The following is a 24,378-nucleotide window of genomic DNA, read 5'->3' on the forward strand; positions in this document are numbered from 1 at the left end:
CCATTCAGTAAGTGTCTGCGACACAAGTGCTGTGGCCAGTACTGGTCATATTGCTGACCCCACAACCATAAACGAGGAACGGGCCACTGCCTCGTCCTTGTCGGTAGGGTCCTTAAAACGCAGGAGTCCCCTCTACCGGGATCGTGGTTACTTTGTTTAACATGGATACTGGGGGGTCCACGACTGGAGGAGCCGACCATTGTTTAAAAAGGCTCTCCTCAAAGGGGTAGCGCACTACCATTCTTTTAGGGACCGAGAAGGTCTGTTGCGGGCTCCCCCATTCCTTGTATATGAACTTATCAAAATAAGTCAGATACGGAAACACCTTAGGTGTATGGGTTGGCTTACAGGACCCAAAAGGGACCACTACTTCAGCAGAGGATCCTGCTGTATCCTGAATTTTCAGGGTATCACGCACAGCTGTGATAAATGCTCCAAATAGCGTTTTGTCTTGCGAGGACCTGGACAGGGAATCATCCTCACTGTCCGATCGGTCCTGGTCAGCGTCATCTGATCCATCGGAGCAGGGGCTGCCAATCACTGTGGGGCCCGAGTCTGAATCAGAGCTCTCCCCAAAGGACGGGGGGGGGGCAGGGGCCGCTTTTTACCACCTTTGCGCCCGCACACCGACTGGCAACGAATGTTTCAAGGACTGTCGACAAAGCGTCCAAAGGCACTGCACTGTTTGCAGGCGAGCTGGTTGCAATTGCAGGGAGTTCTGGGGAAGAAACACCAGTTTCTGAAGCCATGCTGACCCACCCTGTCTGCCACCCTCGGGGACTTAGGACAGGTGCACAGTCCCACCCTCCTAGCTGCTGCAGACTGAGGGGCCCCCACCGCGGGACTCACCACCCCGACTGAGTGCTGCGCCGTTCAGTTACAGGTGTCTGCGTCCAGTATCAGCTCCCAGGTGTCCTGAGCAAAAAAAGTGCTGTTCTGAGCAGCAGGGACCAGCGCTGAGGATAAAAACCATGCTGGGCTACAACAAAATGGCCGCCGGCTGCCCTGTATAAGGGACAAAATCACAAGGAAAATGGCCACCGAGCTACAGAAAAATGGCCCTGATCATGCTTTCCACTGAGGCACACAAAAAATGTCCGACAAACAACTGTACACAGAGAATGAACAGAGAAATATGGCGATCAGCACATGCAGACCTCCAGTGCAGCCCCCAATCTAAGGTTGGAGCCCCCCAGAGGACCCCTGGCTCAGGTACACACACCGCTCAGCAGCCCATCATGCAGCATCCCCCACTGGAAAATAGGGACAAGGAGAGAAGCGAGGGACCCCCTAATCTATCTCCCAGGGAATGCCCAGCTGCTCAATCCCGCCAAGGCAGGAAGAGCAGTACCTGCCATCCGGACAAGCTGGGGACATCCCATCACAGACCCACTCTCCAAGCAATACGGGGCGGCTGCTGGCCATGGCACACTGTGACAAGGACATCGGTAGTTCGGCCATATGTGTGCCCTGGAGCGTTGCGCTCACTGGCCGCCCCTGGAGCCTGATGGGCATGTCGTGGCTGACCCAGCATGTAGCTAGGGTCTGCACATGCTTGATGGCCAGGCTGGGGAGACTACAGGGATCTAGATTATCCAGCCTGTCACCCAGCCGGCTATTGATAGCAGATCACAGGATCTTAAAATCTTGCGCAAAAAGGCAAACATTCAGAAAAAAATCCCCCGCAGGGAGCCTAGGTACATCTCCTTAACTAAGCAGAAAAAAACTGAGCTGCAGGAAGCAGGCTGAGGTGTTATTACCAGAGGGACCGCCCCCTGGGTGGAACTGTAAAGTTCTGTTTTCACATGTTCTGCCTAGTCCTCTCCTGAAGGGGGCGTAATAACCTTACGGTCAAGATTACTGGAGCTGTGTCAGTGAACGAAAGAGAAATGGGGTACACCCGTTTTTTTCTAATTATGATGGAAGCCAAATAATAGGATTTGCATGGAGTTTGTAGTTATCAATTCAATAGTTCTGTATTTGAAATAGGAACAGTGTCTCGATAATCCTGCGCAATTCAATTGGTGGACCCAGAATGGCTTCGTAGACGTTCACTCACTACTTGCACCCACTAGAATACTACCATTTGCAGCCTTGCGCTCGTCTCATGATGTACCCTTGCGGGAATATTTTAGATATCTTCAGATTCATCACTTCCTCCAGAGCCTTACCAAATCCCAGGATACCCCTTACAGGTTGTCTCCGTTCGAAAGCATCTGCAGATCCAGGCCCCACTCTCCTGGTCTGATATCATTAATATACTCAGCCTTGATCGCCAAGAGGAAACCCACGGTGCGATCCTATCACCTGCAGTGGGAGAGGGATCTGGGGAGGGAGTTGGATCCGGAAGATTGGCAGGCAATGACCCTGACCCTGTCAAAATGCTCATGCAACGTCACGATCCTAGAGAACGCCTACAAGGTCCTATACCGGTGGTATTACACCCCGACACGTTTAGCCCGCTTCGTTCCCTCATGCTCCTCTCTCTGTTTCAGGGGGTGTGACCAGGAGGGCACAATGGCCCATATTTGGTGGACGTGCCCGAAGGTGCGCAGACTATGGGTCAGGGTTTACGCATTGCTTCGCAGCCTACTTCGGGTGAACCTAAAAAAGGATCCATTCGAGGCTCTTCTCGGTAAAGCGATACCTGACCTACTACGCTCAGAACGACAGTTGGCGCAGCATCTCTTTACCGCAACTAAGCTGACAATAGCGCGGGCATGGAGAACCCCGGCCCTTAGCTTTGAGGCAGTCAAAAACCGTCTGAATGATGTCATGGTCAATGAAAAACTGTCCTCTGTTCTCTCTGACACTCATACCAAATTTCTTAGAGTCTGGCAACCCTGGATAGAGTACCACCATTCTCCTAGATTCGATGTTACCTTGCTGTCGCTGTAGGGGCTCAGTGGTGCGCACCCCGTGCGCCCGTCCTCCTCCTCTTCAATCCCCCCTCCCCTTTCTTACCTCCCTCTCTTCTCTCTGGACCACTCTATTCCCCCTGCTCTTGTCTCGTCACATTTCCCCTCTTTCCTTCCCTCCCCCCCCCCTTTTTTTTTTTCCCCCTTTTCTCTCTTTTCCTTTCCTCTTTTTTCCATCTTTCCACTTTATCAGGTATGATTACTATAGGCTTCAGGCAAACTCCAGGCCAGGCCTGTGCTACATCTATGTGAAACCTAGGGTTTCTCCTGATCCAGTGAATGTGTACACGGTTAGAAGAAGATCTGTTTGAATTATATTTATCTGAAACTACCTGTACCGAAATCCAACTGTAAGCCTATTGTATTGTCTCATAACCTTGTTACTTTTCAATAAAATCTTTGTAAACGAAATAGGAACAGTTCCCATGATCCTCCTGTATTCTAAGTGAGTCCAATGTAGCCTAAATTGTAATGCCGTAAAAAGCTGAAGTCTTTTGTGAAACAAAATGTGTCACCTAAAAAAAAATTCAGGTAATTTATTATTTACAATATGCTTTCTTTGTACACTCAAATATATAAAAAGTTTTGCACATTATATGAAATGTCAGTCTTTGGGAAGGGGTATTCCCAGCGCAGTGTTTTGGCTCAGAGACCTTGCTTCTTCCACTTGCTGTTCAGTGCAGTAATCCTCCAGAAAGATTTTGGCCAAATTGCTAAATCTACGATTGTCTGACAAAGAGAAGCGGACCATGCACTCTACAACAGGAGGAGTAATGATTTCAACTCTAGAAGCAGTTGTACACAGGTACATGAGTGTTGTTATGGCAGAAAGAACAGTCTCTTCACAGCAGCTGGACAAACAGTTAATGATAAGGCTTAGACCTCCCGAGGACAAAATGTGATTCTTCATGGCTTTGTCCAGACACAGGTTACAGATGCCACCTTAAAGGAAAACAGAAAATATAAATTGGTAAAATAAAAGTTGTAGCTGGGCTGACAGGAAATGCTGTGATGGCACTTTAACCACCGGAAGAATTTCCCCCTTAATGACCAGGCCATTTTTTGCGATACGGCACGATTTAACTGACAATTGTGCGGTCGCGCGAAGCTGTACCCACACAAAATTGACGTCCTTTTTTCCCACAAATAGAGCTTTCTTTTGGTGGTATATGTTCACCTCTGTTTTTTTTTCCCCACTATAAACAAAAAGAAGTGACAATTTGAAAAAAAAATAAAAATATTTTATACTTTTTGCTATAATAAATATCCCCCAAAAAATGTAAAAAAAATAAATGTCTTCATTAGTTTAGGCCGATATATATTCTACATATTTTTGATAAAAATCGCAATAAGTGTATATTGATTGGTTTGCACAAAAGTTATAGCGTCTACAAAATAATGATCAGATTTATGGCATTTTATTATTTATTACTAGTAATGGTAGCGATCTGCGATTTTTTAGAAGGACTAGGACATTGCGGCGGATAGATCAGACACTTGACACATTTTTGGGACCACTGACATTTATACAGCGATCAGTGCTATAAAAATGCACAGATTACTGTGTAAATGTCACTGGTAGGGAAGAGGTTAACACTAGGGGGCGATCAAGGGGTTAAATGTGTTCCCTCCTGTGTGTTTCTAATTGTATGGGGATGGGACTGACTAGAGGAGTTGACAGATAGTGGTTCCTAACTAGCAGGAACAGACTATTTGTCTCTCCTCTCCTGACAGAATGGGGATTTGCACACACACATCCTTGATATGCTCGTTCTGGCTCGTGTGGCCAGCGGACATCATGACCGCGCAAATCGGGTGTGTATGATACTTATTAATTACAGCTTAAATTGGTTTAAAGCTTATTATGACAGAAAAGCCGGTTATCCGATATGGGAAATGCTGTACTTACATTGAGCCATATCTATGCAGGAAACATCTGTCCAGGTTGTGCAAGGGCTGTATTCCTTCTCTTGGAGAGGCCAGGAATCATCTCTGATTCCCATTTGCTGCAGGTGCCACTTTTCCCTTTCCTTCCCCTGGGGGGTGTCTCACAGTGTGGTTTCTTGGAAGCCCTTTGGGCCATATTCCTTCTCTTGGAGAGGCCAGGACAGCCATGGAGTCCACTGGATCATCCAACGGTTTTTAAAATTTCTGGTTTGCGAGGTCTTTCATTTCACTCTCCAGCGGTAGATATAACAGCATTGTGCTTGCGATAATTGATACATAATGGTGATACTTCTTATAACTGAGATGTTCAACATATTTATTTAGGAGTCAACCATTCCCCAGAAGACGACCATGATATAATAGGTCAAAACGTCGGGATTCCCATGCAGTTCAAACCACTTATGTTATGCTGTATGAATATATGGTTGCTCGGCTGTATTATGGAATGATCATTGTATTCTTTCAACCAGAGTGTAACATTTTAACACTGACATGCATTTGTAACTTACTTAATGAAGACCCTTTTATATAATTTTCATACTCTAACCTATTTTGCTGCATTAAACCCCCCTGGGGGAACCTTCCCATATAATTTCTATGTATCTTTGGGTGCGCAGCCCAAACTCTCATATATTTATGTTTCTTCCTCTTTTGTGTTTACTTCCCCTAGACCAGGGATATGCAATTAGCGGACCTCCAGCTGTTGCAAAACTACAAGTCCCATCATGCCTCTGCCTTTGGGTGTCATGCTTGTGGCTGTCAGGAGTCTTGCTATGCCTCATGGAACTTGTAGTTCTGCAACAGCTGGAGGTCCCCTAATTGCATATTCCTACCCTAGACTAAATGAACAATTAAACATTGCAGTGTGGGTGCAGCCCCACTGCAAGAGAAGATTTTCAAATTTCCCAGAATTGGGCTTTAACCACTTGCCGATCGGGCCATAGCTGAAAGACAGCTACAGCACGGTCGGCTTATTCTTAGAGGGCGTCCATGGACATCCTCACAGAATGTTGCTCCCGCAAACATTCGTGACCACGGTAAACGGCCACTTGTATGGGCCGTTTACCACGTGATTGCTCCATCAAATGACGGAGCGATCACTTGTAACAAACTGGCGTCATGTCATGCCGGTTCCTCCCTCCCCTATCTGTACAGTGCGAGGGGAGAGATTGTTTTTAGCAGCGCTGTGGGCTGGATCTGTAGTGCCCACAGCGCTGCTCTGTGCCCATACTACTGTGCAATACCCTGCAATACTCTGCAGTAATGTGCAATACCCTGCCAATAAATTAACAGAAACAAAGATTTTTTTTTTTTTTTCTTTTACAGAATTTTCAGTCTTTTTTGATTTATAGCACAAAAAATAAACCCAGCGGTGATTAAATACCACCAAAAGAAAGCTCTATTTGTAGGGGAAAAAAAGGACACAAATTTCATATGGGTACAGTGTTGCATGAATGAGTAATTGTCAAAGTGTGAGAGCACCAAAAGCTGAAAATCGGTCTGGTTAGGAAGGGGGTTTAAGTGCCCAGTGATCATGTGGTTAAAATAGTACCTGGGACCAAAAACTTACCTATTCCAAACTCCACTAGATTTTCATTGTCTTCAGTCAACATGTCCAAAAACAAATCTGGAACTTGCAGCTTCTGCAGGTCAGAGAAGTTCTTTGGGTCATAGGAGAAGTTTGCTAGGTTTGCCAGGACCTGTTCTTTGGCTTCTGTAGAACAAAAATAGAAGATATGAGCTGCCAAGCAGCAGACAAAACAGAAAAAGCAACTAAAAGTCCTAAACCATGGTTGTTGAGATCTTCAAAAAAAAATAAAAAATGAAGTGAAAGTTTAGTTGGCATATTTAACTAAAACTGTCAGGATATAATAATGCAGAGGTCACCTTGAAGTCTCAGAGTGCCTGATCTGTCAGCTCCTGACCTTACATGTCTCACCTTCTGAGGGTGAAATGGAAGGAATAAGGAGGTTAAAAGGCAGAACTTTCATCCAAACTGAGATTGAGCCTACCCTTCCAGCACTATACATACAGATAAAAAGACAAGCAATGAAAGGGCCAAAATAAGCAGTCTACAACTGAGCAGAATGCCGGAGGAGCAGTGCTAATGTGTAGAGAAGAGCTCCTGGGGGACGCAATGTAATCAATTACCAGCAATGACCTAAACATCATTTGAGTCAACAGGAAAGCATTCGGACAATGGCGGAATGGTGTACTAAGCTAAATGCTATCTTTAAATGCTAATGGAGATCCAGTCTTATAGGCTGCCATTCACCTCCATATAAAAATATTAGCTGCCTTGCCACTTCATCGGTATCTGAGTCACTGCAAGTTTGCACAGCATATTTGCACATTGTGGCACATTTACCTAGCAAAGTAATCCCCTATGCTATAATGCCTCTCATGGCCAGTGTTTCCATCTATCTTCACCCAGTCTTCTTCCAAGTCTAGAGTCCTCGGCCATCTTGATAGGCCAGGACGACACATGCGCACTTTCGAGATACTACACCTCGGCATAGGATAGTGCTGAGACTGTACACTCAGCTGTGCATGTGTAGAAATAAAAAAAAAAATGCTGACAAGTAAAAAGCATTTATGATAGAGACATCCAAACAATCGTGCAAATAACAAAAATAAATATATATATGTTTCTATGCAGACAACTATAGCAGTGTACCAAGCTCAACAAATACTTAGAATTATGACCACAGATTAGCATATACGATACCTTGATAAAGTCATGTGACATATGATGCAACATGTCGGGTGGGGCCAGTGACGTTACCCGTTTGGAGCCTTCGTGAACACAGCCAGCAGGGAACACCTCCTTCCAGCTGATTGTTTGAATGCGCTACTTGGCGGTCATGGTTATGTGAGTGAAATTGTCATGTGTGTAGCACGCAGGAATGGTAATCATTGCGCAATGAAAGCTTTCTTTATTTAGTGCTCAAACCTGGGATAATACTATCTGCTCAGAACTGGGATAATATGATCGTGATTAATATAGTTTGGAAAAGTGTTCATACCATCGTATAATACGATCGCGAATCATATTACTTGGAGAGCTATTGTGAAGATAGTAGTGGCACCCTCTTTTGATCGTGATCCAACTGTATTTGAAGCTACATATGGATATGGATTAAGTGACTATCGTATATGCTAATCTGTGGTCATAATTGATTCTAAGCATTTGTTGTACACTGCTATAGTTGTCTGCATAGATACATATATATTTATTTTTGTTATTTGCACGATTGTTTGGATTATGTATGGTTTATCTGCAATATTACGCTAATGAGTAGGCGGGATGATGGGAAATAGCACATTTGCACTTTAATAGATTTACAATTTGGTATTTAAATATTTCCTGGTATATACTAGTTTTGCACATATTCAAAATTGCATTATTTGCACAGCACCTTGCACTTTTTGATATTTGTTTACATAAGTTTTGCACATTATATGGTATATTTGCACAGGGGTGACTACAGTTTGATATATATTGGTAAGGGAGCCCTCAGTCATTTTGGGCTCGTGTGAAGCACTTATAGTGTTTTTGAGCAGTCAATCTAATAGAAAGTTGACTTGAGCGCACCATTAGATATAACATTAATTTTAAAGTGACAGAACACTGACATGGTCGCAGCCTAGTCATTTAGGTTTTTTCTTTTTATTTTATCGCTATCTCTACATATCTGTAATATCAGCGCTAAGGCTTATTTACATTTTATATGATATAGACATACTGTGTCTCATCTGTCAAAAATGTCGGAAAGCCCAGGAGGCACCGATTGCCCTGGTCGGATATGCCATGACAGGAAAGGGGGGAGCCCACCCCCTTAAGGCATAAGCCTGTCTGATCCACCGAGAAATGGGGGCCGACGAGCCCGCCAGGCCCTTCTTTGGAGCAGCCACCGATACAAACAGCGAGTCTGACCTCCGGAAAGGAGCCGTGGCAGACAGATACACCCGCAGAGCCCGTACCATGACCAAGGAATGCAAAGCAACCTCTTTGGGATGTGATAGCTGAGGACATAGGGACGGAAGCACAATGTCCTCATTTAGATGCAAGGCCGAAACAACCTTTGGAAGAAATAAAGGCTGCGGACGCAGTACCGTCTTATCCTTGTAGAGGATCAAGTAGGAAGACTTGAATGACAAGGCCGCCAACTCAGAAACCCTCCTGGCAGATGTAATAGCCACTAGAAAGACTACTTTCTGAGAGTGTGTGTCAATAAGGGGATCTCCCTAATGTTTTCAAATGGCGGTTTCTGAAGCACCGAGAGCACCAGACTCAAATTCCACAGAGGCAGTCGAACCGGAGGGGCAACATGTCAAACCCCTTGAACAAAACGTACTCACCAATGAATGAGTTGCCAAAGGTCGCTAAAAAAAATAAAAATAAATAAAAAGACAGGCAAAGCCGATACCTGCCCCTTAATGGTGCTTAATGCAAGTTTCTGATCCACTCCTCGCTGCAAAAACAGCAGGATGTACGCAGACGCCACCCCATCTCCTCACACATGGAGATGTAGGCCTTCCACCTACGATGATAAATCTTCTGAGAAGATGACTTCCGCGCCCTCAGCATAGTGGAGATTACCGAATCCGACAGACCTCGGTCCTTTAGCACCTGGCTTTCGACAGCCATGCCGTTAAAGCCAGTGACGGTAAAGCAGGATGAAGTATTGGACCTTGCGACAGAAGGCCCTTTTGCATTGGCAGCCGCCAAGAAACATCTGCCACCATTCGTACTATGTCAGTGTACCAAGGATGCCAAGGCCTCCATCCTGCGTAGCAGACGTGGTAGAAGTTTGAGTGGGGGGAGGCATAAATCAGCTGATAATGCCCCCATGGAGCCACCAATGCGTCTGCCACGTCCATCCAGGGATCTTTTGATCTGGCCGCAAACCTCTGTACCTTCTGATTGATTCGAGAAGCCAAGAGATCCATATCTGGTGTGCCCCACCTTAGGCAAAGGAGCCGAAATACATCTGGATGCAGGAACCATTCCCCCTGGTCCAGCAGCTGATGACTTAGGTAATCCTCCAGCCAGTTTTTTACACCCAGAATATATACGGCCGACAGAGCCAGCACGCGCCGATCTGCCCACTGCACGATGTGAGCGACCTCCAGTACTGCAGCGGAGCACCTTGTCCCTCCTTGCTGGTTGACATATGCCACCACTGTGGCGTTGTCTGACTGAATCCTGACCAGATGCCCCTACAGTCTCTATGACCATGTGGAGAGGCACCGCTTGATCGCCAGCACTGGTCGGCAGGGGGAATCTTCTTGCGTCCAGCGACCCTGGGCTGACTCCCCCCCCCCCCCCCAGCCGGTTAGGCTGGTGTCCATTGTGATCACCGTCCAATGAAGAGGAAGGAACGACTTCTTGGACCGAAGGGCCAGAGACTTCAGCCACCAGAGAAGAGACTCCCTGACTAGCTGGTTCACCCGAATTTGACAATCCAGGAATGAAGGAGATTTGTCCCATTTGGACAGGATCTCTTTGTATCCTGATGAAACCAGTTCGCAGACCCACTGGTCGGGAAGTCCACCGGGCTGCAAACTCATGAAGGCGAACCCCCTCCCAAATTTGTTTATGTTTGACGGGTCCTATTACCTCCAAAGATGCAGGGCCTCTATGGGGGCCAAGTTTTCGCCCTCCTTAGCCAACCTTTACATGGGTTGGTGGGAGAGGTCCCGCATCTTCGGACATGATAGTCCCCGTCGCATGACGACCTCTTGTTTGTTACTTTTGATGAGAATGCCGATCTGGATATATGGCTTGCTTATTATAATGACAATTCCCTGACTCTAAAGTTCACAGGAGTTTTACACAAAAATACCAGAGTTTTTGAATGTGAAGTTTACAGGCATTGACGGTATAGTGACTACAGGCTTATATAGAAAACCCACTGCGGGTAATTCACTTCTTAGGGCAGATTCTGCCCACCCAGGCCGCATCAGAGGTGTCCCATACAGACAATTTTTAAGATTGAGACGTCTCTGTAGCACACCGGAAACATTCCAGTTAGAAGCCAGAGATATGGCTCAGAGATTCCAGAACAGAGGTTACACAGCCGCCAGTATCAGCGCTATTCCCAGGAATTCACTGTTGCGGGATAATTATAACAAAAAGAATAGGTGCAGATCCTCCTTTCTTTAGAATAAAGCTCAGTTTTTTTCCAACAACCTACAGCTTGGAATTCACAAAAATAGGAAAGGTGGTAACGAGACATCTTCCTATTCTGTTTAACCACTTGACCACTGGGCACTTAAACACCCTTAATAACCAGACCAATTTTCAGCTTTCGGTGCTCTCGCATTTTGAATGACAATTACTCAGTCATGCAACACTGGACCTATATGAAATTTTTGTCCTTTTTTTTCACACAAATAGAGCTTTCTTTTGGTGGTATTTAATCACCGCTGGGTTTTTTATTTTTTGTGCTATAAAGGAAAAAATACCGAAAATTCTGTAAAAAAATGAATTTTTCTTTGTTTCTGTTAGAAAATTTAGCAGATTAGTAATTTTTTCTTCATAAATTTTGGCCAAAATTTATACTACTACATATCTTTGGTAAAAATAAGTACAAATTGGTGGATATTATTTGGTCATTGTGCTGTGGTGCCAATATCTGAAAATTGATCATACCTGAAGTACTGACGGCCTATTTCAATTCTTGAGACCCTAACATGCCAGAAAAGTACAAATACCCCCCAAATGACCCCTTTTTGGAAAGAAGACATTCCAAGGTATTTAGTAAGAGGCATGATGAGTTTTTTGAAGTTGTCATTTTTTCCCACAATTCTTTGCAAAATCAAGATTTTTTTTACTTTTTTTTTTTTTCACAAAATTGTCATATTATCAGGTTATTTCTCACACACAGCATATGCATACCACAAATTACACCCCAAAACACATTCTGCTATTACTCCCGAGTACAGCGATACCACATGTGTGAGACTTTTACACAGTGCGGCCACATACAGAGGCCCAACATGCAGGGAGCGCCATCAGGTGTTCTGGAGCACCCAGGACAATTCTGACATTTCTCTCCTACATGTAAAAATCATCATTTATTTGCTAGAAAATTACATAGAACTCCAAAACATTATATATGTTTTTTTAGCAAACACCCTGGAGAATACAATGGTGGTCTTTGCAACTTTTTATCTTGCACGGTATTTGCGCAGTAATTTTTCGAATGCTTTTTTTTGGAAAAAAAAAACAGTTTTGGGCTTAAAAAAAAAAAAAACAGTAAAGTTAGCCCAATTTTTCCATAATGTGAAAGATGAAGTTACGCTGAGTAAATAGATACCTAATATGTCACTCTTCAAAATTGCACACGCTCGTGGAATGGGGCCAAACGTCGCTACTTAAAAATCCCCATAGGCGACGATTTAATTTTTTTTTTACTGGTTATATGTTTTGAGTTACAGAGGAGGTCTAGGGCTAGAATTATTGCTCTCGCTCTAACGTTCGCAGCGATACCTCACATGTGTGGTTTGAACACCGTTTTCATATGTGGGCGGGACTTACGTATGCGTTCGCTTCTGCATGCGAGCACATGGGGACAGGGGCGCTTTAAAAAAAAACATTTTTTTTTATTGTTCATTTTACTTTATTTATTTTAGTTTGACATTTTTTTCCCCAAAAATAATTTTTTTGATCACTTTTATTCCTATTACAAGGAATGTAAACATCCCTTGTAATAGGAATATGGCATGACAGGTCCTCTTTACAGTGAGATGTGGGGTCAATAAGACCCCACATCTCACCTCTAAGCTGGGAAGCCTGAAAAAAAAAAAAAAAAAAAAAAAAAAAAAAGATTCTGTCTTTGATTGTATTAGCGATTCGGTAGAAGCACCGGAGGGCGGCGGGAGGGGGGGGGATGTCTATGGCTGGGTATTGCAGGGTATCACCGACTATGGCTGGGTATCTCAGAGTATGGCGTTGCAGAGTATTGCATTGCAGGGTATTGGCGAGTGTTGCAGAGCATTGCAGAGTGTTGCAGGGTATTGGCGGGTGTTGCAGAGCATTGCAGAGTGTTGCAGGGTATTGGCGGGTGTTGCAGAGTGTTGCAGGGTATTGCAGAGTGTTGCAGGGTATTGCAAAGCGTTGCGGAGTGTTGCAGGGCGTTGCAGAGTGTTGCAGGGCGTTGCAGAGTGTTGCAGGGCGTTGCAGAGTGTTGCAGGGCGTTGCAGAGTGTTGCAGGGCGTTGCAGAGTGTTGCAGGGCGTTGCAGAGTGTTGCAGGGCATTGCAGGGTATTGCAGAGTGTTGCAGGGTATTGCAGAGTGTTGCAAGGTGTTGCAGAGTGTTGCAGAGAGTTGCAAGGTGTTGCAGAGCGTTGCAAGGTGTTGCGGAGCGTTGCAAGGTGTTGCGGAGCGTTGCAAGGCGTTGCGGAGCGTTGCAAGGCGTTGCGGAGCGTTGCAAGGCGTTGCGGAGCGTTGCAAGGCGTTGCGGAGCGTTGCAAGGCGTTGCGGAGCGTTGCAGGGCGTTGCGGAGCGTTGCAGGGCATTGCGGAGCGTTGCAGGGCATTGCGGAGCGTTGCAGGGCAATGCAGAGCGCTGCAGGGCAATGCAGAGCGCTGCAGGGCAATGCAGAGCGCTGCAGGGCAATGCAGAGCGCTGCAGGGCAATGCAGAGCGCTGCAGGGTAATGCAGAGTGCTGCAGGGTATTGCAGAGTAATGGGGGTATTGCAGAGTAATGGGGGTATTGCAGAGTAATGGGGTATTGCAGAGTAATGGGGTATTGCAGAGTAATGCAGAGTAATGGGGGTATTGCAGAGTAATGCAGAGTAATGGCAGGGTATTGCAGAGTGTTGGCAGGGAATTGAGGGGTTAATTTTCGGTGCGCAGCGATGTGGGCACTGCAGATGCAGCACACATCGCTGCTGACACCGATCTCTTCCCCCTCCGCTGTACCGATCGGTACACAGAGGGGGAGGGAGGAACCGGCATAACATGACGCCGGTTTGTTTACAAGTGATCACTCCGTCATTTGACGGAGCGATCACGTGGTAAACGGCCGCGCTGAGCGGCCGTTTACCGTGATTCGTGATGCGCCGGGTCCTGTGGACCCGGTGGTCACGGATGCTCTCGAGTGCGCGCCCCAGGGGGCGCGCGAGAGCAGAATTCTGGGAGGCCGTTAATTAACGGCCTCTTAGAGTTAAACAACCGCCCTGAAGCCGTTAATCGGCAATGGGCGGTTGTTAAGTGGTTAATGACCCTGCTTACAGTCAAATTCTTTCTGGGGGCATCAAATCAGTTTCTCGCAGAGCACCCACTTTGGGCAACTTATTGTCACCCAGCCTCTTTTCCATGGAACCATCAGGTTCCAATTGGCTTCGTTTTAAGGGGAACTTTAAATGTGACCAACAAGGATGTGTCTATTGCTGTCACATTAAGAAAGGGGAGCAGGTTAGATCTTGTGTCAATAATAGAACCTCCGATATCACATCCTTTATCAATTGCAATACTACATTTTTGGTATATGTGATCACCTGCGGTATCTGTCAGGTTCAATATGTGGGACGCACCACACGCCGACTCAAAGACCGGATGTATGATCACCTATACGATATAGAAAAGAAAAAGTCAACCAATGTAGCCAAACACTGGAATAATGTACATTTTAAGGACATTTCCAGCCTCCTTATATAGGGCATTGAGAAGGTCCCCCCCCCCCCCCCCAAGCGAGGAGGGGACAGGTTTCGAAAGCTCTGTAAACGGGAAGTTTACTGGTTATTCTTCCTGGAAACTAGAATTCCGCCAGGCTTGAATTTTGAGTGGGATGTTTCCCACTATTTTGACTGATTATTGTTCTGATTCACATACTCTTTCCTTTCCCTCCCCCTCTCTCCCACAGCTTCTACGCGTTTCACAATTTTGCATCATCAGGAAGCTATCTTAGCTTCCTGACGACGCAAAATTGCGAAACGCGTAGAAGCTGTGGGAGATATTTTTTCTTTAAATAGCCAGGAACAGATTTACCGAGTGACGGGGGGAGAGTACCACCTGCGGAAGACCTTTGGCTTGCCCAATTTCATGCTGTTTTTATGGCTGGATAAGCTTGGTGTCGGCATATAGACACACTGAAATGTGAGTGCAAATTTTAAATGATTTTCTTAATTAAAAGCGAAATGGTTTTACACTATGTTGGTTTAATTTACCCTTGTATGACTTTATGGAAAATTGAGGAATTACCAATAGGAAATTTGATTGAGGATTGGTTATCCGTTGAATGAACCGAAGGCTCAATATATGGCAAAGTCTGGTGAGTGGCAATTCTTTAAGGTGGTGGTGGCACGAGTTTATTTTCCTGTGGTGGCGGAGATCGTCTGAGGTATAAAATAATGAATAGTGTGTAACCAGTGGCAGTAGAATGAGCTCATTCTACACCTGCACACACATTGTTAATATTTACATGCAGGCCCTGAAGTCACTAAGCAGCAGTCCATTTGCGCAGTATGTGTACGGTCACACAAATCTTTATATACATACAACATAAAATGTGGTCAAAAACAGAACAGAATGCAAATGTTTCTAGTTTTGGCTTCCATGGGTAAACTAGTAGTGAAGTTGTTCCAACACAAGTATATATTCTGATTAGCACACAGCCTCCTCATTTCTATGTTATTCAAAAGAGGAGGGAGGGGCAAGGGCTGTGGGTTCAAACCAGATGATATTACATGGGGGGGGGGGGGCGCCTAAGCAAAGTAACACAGGTTACAGCCTTTACAGTTGGGAGACCTGACAGACCAGGGTTAGTGCAGGAGACCCAACTCCTCCTGGCCAATCAGGAAGCAGGTCCTGAGACACGACTGGCCAAACGGAGAGGCGATTGATCCGGTTGGTTGGCCGGGTAAGTGCGGGGCCGACCAATGGGGGGGTGGCAGGAGGCACGGGTGACCTGACGGGGGGGGGGCTGCCCCTCCAATATAATATACCACCAGACACCACTGGATTTGAATCTGTGAACGAGGGTTTATACTACTTTAAACTAAAACAATTTTAATGAGGATGTGACAACATAGAAGAAGCCAGCATGGGCCCTGTAACTATTCATACACAGGCTGTGTGCAGCTTTCAGGGCCCCGGGACCAGACAAGCTCCCCTCACCTATACTGTCCGTGTCCTGGAACTCTGTGACCAGAGCCTGCAGGTACTGGAACCGCTCCGCGCCTGCGCACTGACCGCCATTCATCCTCCCGTCCTACCCCGACGTTCACACAACCAAGAGCTCCCGACGTCCCGGAAGTGATGTTAAAGGACTGGCGGAAGAAGGTCTCACACATGACCAGAGTACTGGTCGTGTGACAATGTAGTTACAGTTAGGGTTGTTTCGGCTTGTGTAGCATGTCAGACTTTCAGCGTGTTTAGTTCTGAATCTTTTATGTGAAATATCTTTTCCGGTGTCCTGCCAAAATCTCCAACCTATTAAAAAGTCCAAGGTGTACGTACGTACCAGTCTTGCGTGCTGACTGTTGGGTGGGATTAGCTATTAGACAATGCCGCCACCTAGTGTCACTTGTGAGAAGTACAGCCAGCGCATCAAAATGTGGAGCTAGCCCGGGTGCTTTTGAGGCGTCCCTTCTCTACATGGTACCAAAAAGGATGAAGAGTGGTCAATAAAAATCATGATTTTATCCTCACACTACATTCTTTTTGTTTGTATTTGAGGTTTTATTAGGAGTTCTGGGTTCCGTATTGCTGTCTGTGCTTCCATTGTGGAGATTCCCCCCACTCAGGGGCGGACTGACAACTCATGGGGCCCAAGGGTAATAGGAGATTATGGGGCCACACAGTATACACACACACAGTATACAATCACAAAATATACACATACATGTACACACAGTATGAACAGACATGTTTCTATTGGCTGAGAAGGTAGGTACTGGTGGGGCAGCTATAATCTCGGGATTTTTACATACTGTCCCTCATTTTACTGAGGCTGGCAACCCTGATGGGGCCCCCTAGTGGCCCGGGGCCCTCGGGCAGTGCCCGAGTGGCCAAATGGTCAGTCCGCCCCTGCCCTCACTTCCTGCTCAGGTGACCCTGGGATAAGAATTAAAGTAACAGGCATGCAATGCCAATAAAAAAAAAAAAGACCTTTTAACCACCTCAATACAGAGCACTTACACCCCCTTCCTGACCAGACGCATTTTCAGCTTTCAGCGCTCTCACAGTTTGAATGACAATTACTCAGTCATCCAACACTGTATCCATATGAAACTTGCGTCCTTTTTTGCACACAAATAGAGCTTTCTTTTAGTGGTATTTAATCACTAGTGGGTTTTTTATTTTTTGTGCTATAAATAAAATAAAACGTAAATTTTGTGAAAAAAATGCCTTTTTCTTTGTTTCTGTCATACATTTTTGCTAATTAGTAATTTTTTTTCATAAATTTTGGCCAAAATTTATACTGCTACATATCTTTGGTAAAAATAACACACATTAGTATATATTATTTGGTCTTTGTGAAAGTTAGAGAGTCTACAATCTATGGTGCCAATCACTGAAAATTGATCACTTCTGATCAGGCCTTCAGTACATCAGGTGTACCTCATTTCTTGAGACACTAACAAGTCAGGAAAGTACAAATACCCCCCAAATGACCCCTTTTTACAAAGTAGACATTCCAAGGTATTAAGTAAGTAGCATGGTGAGTTTTTTTAAGTTGTCTTTTTTTCCCACAATTCTTTGCAAAATGAAGATTTTTTTTATTATTATTATTTTTTACAAAATTGTCATATTATCAGGTTATTTCTCACACACAGCATATGCATACAACAAATTACACCCCAAAATACATTCTGCTACTCTTCCCGAGTACGACATGTGTAAGACTTTTACACAGCCTGGCCACATACAGAGCACCAAGATTGATGTAGTACCTTCAGACGTTCTACAAGCAAAAATGACGCATCTCATTTCTCAACCACCTATTACACTTTTGAAGGCCCTGGAGTACCAGGACAATGGAATTTCCCATAAAATGACCCCATTTTGGAAAGCTAACACCCAATGTATAATCTATGAGGCATAATGAGTCTTTTGAATGGTTAATTTTTTTCCAGAAGTTTTTGGAATATGTGGAAAAAAATTAAAACGCATTTTGTTTTTACACAAAATTTTAAATTTATAAGATATTTCTAACACATAGCATGTATATAGCAAAAATTACACCCCAAAACACATTCTGCTACTCTTCCCGAGTATGGCGATACCACATGTGTAGGACTTTTACACAGCCTGGTCACATAGAGAGGCTGAACATTGAAGTAGTACGTTCAGGCATTCTAGGAGCATAAACGACACATCTCATTTCATTCCTACCTATCACACTTTTGAAGGTCCTGGACCACCAGGACAGTGAAATTACCCACAAAATGACCCCATTTTGGAAAGCAAACACCCCAACGTATATTCTATGAGACATGGGCTGCAAATAGGTACTCGGGTACTCTGATGGCCTGGTGACAGGTACTCGGGTACTCTGATGGCCTGGTGACAGGTACTCGGGTACTCTAATGGCCTGGTGACAGGTACTCGGGTACTCTGGTGGCCTGTTGACAGGTACTCGGGTACTCTGATGGCCTGGTGACTGGTATTTGGGAACTCTGAAGGGCAGTGACAGGTACTTATATGGACTGTGACAGGTACTCAGATGAAATGTGACAGGTACTCACGTACTCAGATGAACTGTGACAGGTACTCAGATGAACTGTGACAGGTACTCACGTACTCAGATGAACTGTGACAGGTACTCAGGTACTCAGATGGACTGGGACAGGTACTCGGGTACTCAGGTGGACTGGGACAGGTACTCGGGTACTCAGATGGACTGGGACAGGTACTCGGGTACTCAGATGGGCTGTGACAGGTACTCGGGTACTCAGATGGGATGTGACAGGTACTCGGGTACTCGGATGGGCTGTGGCAGGTACTCGGGATGAACCGTGAGAGGTACTCGGGTACTTTGATGGGCTGTGACAGCTACTCGGGTACTCGGATGAACCGTGACAGGTACTCGGGTACTTTGATGGGCTGTGACAGGTACTCGGGTACTCTGATGGACCGTGACAGATACTCGGGTACCATGATGGACTGCGACAGGTACTCGGTACTCTAATGGACTGTGACAGGTACTCGGTACTCTAATGGACCGTGACAGGTACTCGGGTACTCTGATGGGCCGTGACAGGTACTCGGGTACTCTGATGGGCCGTGACAGGTACTCGGGTACTCTGATGGGCCATGACAGGTACTCGGGTAATCTCATGTGCCATGACAGGTACTCGGGTACTCTCATGTGCCGTGACAGGTACTCGGGTACACTCATGTGCCGTGACAGGTACTCGGGTACTCTGATGGGCTGGGACGGGTACTCGGGTACTCTGATGGGCAGGGACAGGTACTCGGGTACTCAGATGAACTGTGACAGGTACTCGGGTACTCAGATGAACTGTGACAGGTACTCGGGTACTCTGATGGGCTGGGACAGGTACTCTGGTACTCAGATGGGCTGGGACAGGTACTCGGGTACTCTGATGGGCTGTGACAGGTACTCAAATACTCTGATGTGACAGGTACTCAGATGAAATGTGACAGGTACTCACGTACTCAGATGAACTGTGACAGGTACTCAGATGAACTGTGACAGGTACTCACGTACTCAGATGAACTGTGACAGGTACTCAGATGGACTGGGACAGGTACTCGGGTACTCAGGTGAACTGGGACAGGTACTCGGGTACTCAGATGGACTGGGACAGGTACTCGGGTACTCAGATGGGATGTGACAGGTACTCGGGTACTCGGATGGGCTGTGGCAGGTACTCGGGATGAACCGTGACAGGTACTCGGGTACTTTGATGGGCTGTGACAGCTACTCGGGTACTCGGATGAACCGTGACAGGTACTCGGGTACTTTGATGGGCTGTGACAGGTACTCGGGTACTCTGATGGACCGTGACAGATACTCGGGTACCATGATGGACTGTGACAGGTATTCGGGTACCCTGATGGACTGCGACAGGTACTCGGTACTCTAATGGACTGTGACAGGTACTCGGTACTCTAATGGACCGTGACAGGTACTCGGGTACTCTGATGGGCCGTGACAGGTACTCGGGTACTCTGATGGGCCGTGACAGGTACTCGGGTACTCTGATGGGCCGTGACAGGTACTCGGGTACTCTCATGTGCCATGACAGGTACTCGGGTACTCTCATGTGCCGTGACAGGTACTCGGGTACACTCATGTGCCGTGACAGGTACTCGGGTACTCTGATGGGCTGGGACGGGTACTCGGGTACTCTGATGGGCAGGGACAGGTACTCGGGTACTCAGATGAACTGTGACAGGTACTCGGGTACTCAGATGAACTGTGACAGGTACTCGGGTACTCTGATGGGCTGGGACAGGTACTCTGGTACTCAGATGGGCTGGGACAGGTACTCGGGTACTCTGATGGGCTGTGACAGGTACTCAAATACTCTGATGGACTGTGACAGGTACTCTGATGGACTGTGATTGACAGGTACTATGAGGGGTGGTGACAGGTCCTCTTTATTGGGGGGGCAATCAGTGTGCTTGATGTGTACTGTAGGCGGTAACGAGATGTTACCGCAATCTCCTCCTCACACGCGATCGGTGTGTGAGGAGGAGAACCCGGTAACATCTCGTTACCACGGTTTGTTTACATTTTAGTGATCGGCTGTGAAAGGATCACAGACGATCATGTGGGTAAACAGCCGGCCAATGGCTGTTTACCAGCGTCGGTGAGGAGCAGTGTTCCCGGGGAACACGCCGCCACCGCCGTGCACGCGCAGCGCGCTCACGAACGCGCGCATGCGCCGTGCACAGTCGGGGTGTGACCATCTGTGATCAGCCGTGACGTAGTAAACAGCCATAACCAATGGCTGTTCACCCCCTTCGGTGGCGAGCGGTGTCTCCGTGACACGCCGCCACCGAAGAAACAGGGATGCACACGCACGATCGCGCGCACTCCCTGTTTAAACAGGAGGCCGTCATATGACGGCCTCCCGCCACAATAGCTGCGCCGCCTGGCCGTCATTTGACAGCCGGCGGTCAGCAACTAGTTAAGTAGTATTAAAAAAAGATAACCCCTTACCCTAAGGTGAACAGATTTTTTAAATGAAATCCGGTGGACAATATTTTTTTTTTTACTAGTAATGGCGGCAATTAGTGGCTCTCTGTCCATCGCCGCCGCCACCCGCCTCACAGCCTGTGCAGTCTTACTTTCTGGGCCCTGGGTACTACTGAGTGGGGAATCTCCTCCGTGAGGCCCAGAAAGCAATAGAAACCTGACAGGTATGCTAACCTTCCCCCATATTAATAATACGTTTTGCCTAAAGTTCTGCTTTAATGTAGAAATGGCCAAAAAAATTGCTAGCATAGCACTGAAATTAAACCAGACCCCTGGGCTATGTTCACTACTTTGCAAGTGCGTTGCATTTAAGGCAGTCCTTTCATTTCAAACATGAAAAGTTGGCAACAAGGTGAAAGTGAAAATATTCTTCTTCTTTATTAATACAAGGAGTAAAAATGTTCCATAAGACAAGCAACTCTAACGCATTTCAGTCTAGGAATCTTAATCATATATAGTAGCTTTCATTTTAAAGGGCTGCCCTATGTGCAAAGACCATACAGAAGAGTATGACCCTTTTGTGCTCTACACCAAAATGCATTTTACTTTGTGCATTGGCAAGGTGTGTTGGGGTGTCATTAAGAATTTATTTGAAAAAGGCAAGTGTGATATTTGTGAGTTGCAGGAATGTGTGACTTTAACCTCTTCCTGGCCAGCCTCAGTGTCCCTTTATTATGGTCTGAACACCCCTGGTGGTTGGGTAGGATCAGTAACCATGTGACCACTATGAATTGCTGACACAGTGGTCCCATGATTGGTTCTGCTGGTTACTGATCATTAGTGGGGATTGACAGCTGTTCACTGATTAACAGTCTGGTCTCTGTGTTGGGAGCATGCAGGAAGTGTGCTCCCAGTGCAGATACATCAGGTCCTCAGTGACACACGTGGGGCTTTGGTGAAATATCAGGGGTCTAAACCAGTGGCGGCCCATCTATGCAGCGTGCGGCGCCCCCCTAATCCAAGCGCTCGATTCCAATTAGGTTTTATTTATGTATTTATTTTTTCTTAGAAGCACGTGATTCAAGCCTGAGGCTTTAATTGGCTTAAAAAAAACAGTGGGCTCACTGCGCCCTGAGCCCACCCAGTTGTGCGACAATAGTGAATTAATATTCGCTATTGTCTTCCTGACTCTCCTCCTGGCCAATCAGGAAGCTGATCCTGAGACCCATCACCAAATTGGCAAAGAGAAGTGATCCTATTGGCCACCGAGGAGGGAGGAGACACGGTAGGGGAAGGCCAGGAGGAGGAGACACAGGGTGAAGCCGCCGCCCGGAGGAAGTGCTGCCAGCGACCTAGATGGGGTAAGTGCGTGGCTGGTGACCGCCGACAGATCCATGTCTCACTTTTAAAACAGAGAAATGGACTGAGGACCTATTCGGCAGTCCATTGATTCTGTGCAGCTGAGGCTGCAGAGAAAGGGACAGGAATAGGAATAAATGGAGGCAAAAAAAAACACAGTTTACTATGCCTCAGCTATGAATAAATAAAAAAATTATCATTGACTCTGTTCATTAAAGCAGCGTTCCACCCATTTGTTTAACCTGCAAGCATTCCAATGTCTATCCCATTATTTTTTTCCCTAAATAGCTTTTTTCATTCATTTCTTGCAGCCCTTCCAGTCTGGCCACCTAGACGATTACGTCATAAGGCGATTCCCTTGGACTGCTGGGATATCAGTATCAGCTATCCCAGGAGTCCATGGGAATCACCTACCACTGTAATCAGTGCCACGCATTGACATTACTGTGCAGGCGCGAGATCGGGAGGTGCATGCTGCGTAGCCAGCTGCACCGAAATCCCCAGAAATTAGAACTAGTGGGTTTCAGATGCTCACAACTGCAATGGACCCTGCCTGCTTCCAAGATCAGGTATGATTTAAATAATTGAACCACTTACCACCCAGCCATATATGTGCAATGTCTCTAAATCCTTCTGAGTGGACGTTCCTGAACATCCTTCAGAAGGAGCCGGATCACACGGCCACATGCCCGCGCAGCTGCGCGATCCCGATGCGCTCATGTCCCCTGGACACGCCACATCTCACATTGGCAGGAAGGCTCTGTGATTTGTCCTCCTGATGGCTGTGTACAATCACAGCCGTCATGTGATGTAAACAGCCTGGGGGGACGTCACAAAAAGCAGGATCGTGCAGCCACATGCTCGTGCAGTGGCGTGATCCTGATGCGCCTGTGTCCCCCCCTAAAAAAGGGCAACATACACAGCAGGAGTACTCTGTGATTGGCTAATTACAGCTGTCATGTAATGTAAGCAGAGAGCTGTTGCCAGGCAATCAGCTCTGCTGCTCCTCACACAGAGTCAGTAGAGAAGGAGAGCAGATCTGCGAGCTGGGGATCAGTGTGTATGAGCTGTTTTTTACAGGTTTTTACATACTGATCACCCAGCTAGTGTTCCCAAACAGTGTCCGCAAACAGTGAAAACACCAACACCTGTCCCACATCTGTCCCACTGAACATCTGCCACACTAAACATCTGTCTGTGATCATCTGGCACCTGTCACATCTGGTGCACATCTGTCCGTGATCACCTGCACACATCTAGTGCACATCTGTCGGTGATCATCTGTGCACATCTGGTGCACATCTGTATGTGATTATCTGTGCACATCTGCCGCACATTTGTCTGTGATCATCTGCGCACATCTGGCACAAATATATCCGGGATCATCTGCACATATATGGCACAAACCTGTCCATAATAATCTGCGAACATCTGTCTGTGATCATCTGCCACATCGAATTCCATTGTCCTGGTACTCAAGAGCCTTCTAAAATGTGATAGGTACTCAGGAAAAAAATTAGTAATTTATGCCTTTAGAATGCCTGATTGTACTCCCTGCATGTTGGGCTTCTGTATGTGGCTAGGCTGTGTAAAAGTCTCAAACATGTGGTGGCGCCATACTCAGGAGTAACAGAATGTATTTTGGGGGATCATTTTTGCTATGTACATGCTATGTGTTAGAAAAAACTTGTGGAAAAAAAATGACCTGTTCAAAAGACTCATTATGCCTCGTAGAGTATACATTGGGATGTTTTCTTTCCAAAATGGGGTCATTTTGTGGGTAATTCCACTGTTTTGGTGCTCCAGGGCCTTCAAAAGTGTAATAGGTAATCAGGAAACGAAATGTGTAATTTATGCTCCTGGAACACCTGACGGTGCTCCCTGCATGTTGGGCCTCTGTATGTAGTCAGTCTGTGGAAATGTCCCACACATGTGTTATCGCCATACTCAGGAGGAGTTGAAGAATATAGTTTGGGGTGTAATTGCAAGTTTATCTATGCCATATGTGAGAAATAACTTGTTAATATCAC

The 24,378-nt window shown here is 46.2% G+C and overlaps 1 protein-coding gene across 1 annotated transcript; it reads right to left on the reverse strand.

Annotated features, from left to right (window-relative positions):
* Positions 1-3,439: 3,439 nt before the first annotated feature.
* On the reverse strand, positions 3,440-16,216 carry ARMC7 (armadillo repeat containing 7). Its single transcript, XM_077459323.1, has 3 exons — positions 15,994-16,216; positions 6,436-6,579; positions 3,440-3,860 (listed from the first exon to the last, which is right to left on the reverse strand). The coding sequence occupies exons 1-3, from the start codon at positions 16,076-16,078 to the stop codon at positions 3,523-3,525; spliced, it is 567 nt and encodes a 188-aa protein (XP_077315449.1). The 5' UTR covers positions 16,079-16,216; the 3' UTR covers positions 3,440-3,522.
* Between the last annotated feature and the right edge of the window lie 8,162 nt (positions 16,217-24,378).

The sequence above is a fragment of the Lithobates pipiens genome, unplaced genomic scaffold, assembly GCF_037356315.1.
Source record: "Lithobates pipiens isolate NorthernLeopardFrog02 unplaced genomic scaffold, aLitPip1_a1.2 Scaffold_28, whole genome shotgun sequence".
NCBI lineage: Eukaryota > Metazoa > Chordata > Amphibia > Anura > Ranidae > Lithobates > Lithobates pipiens.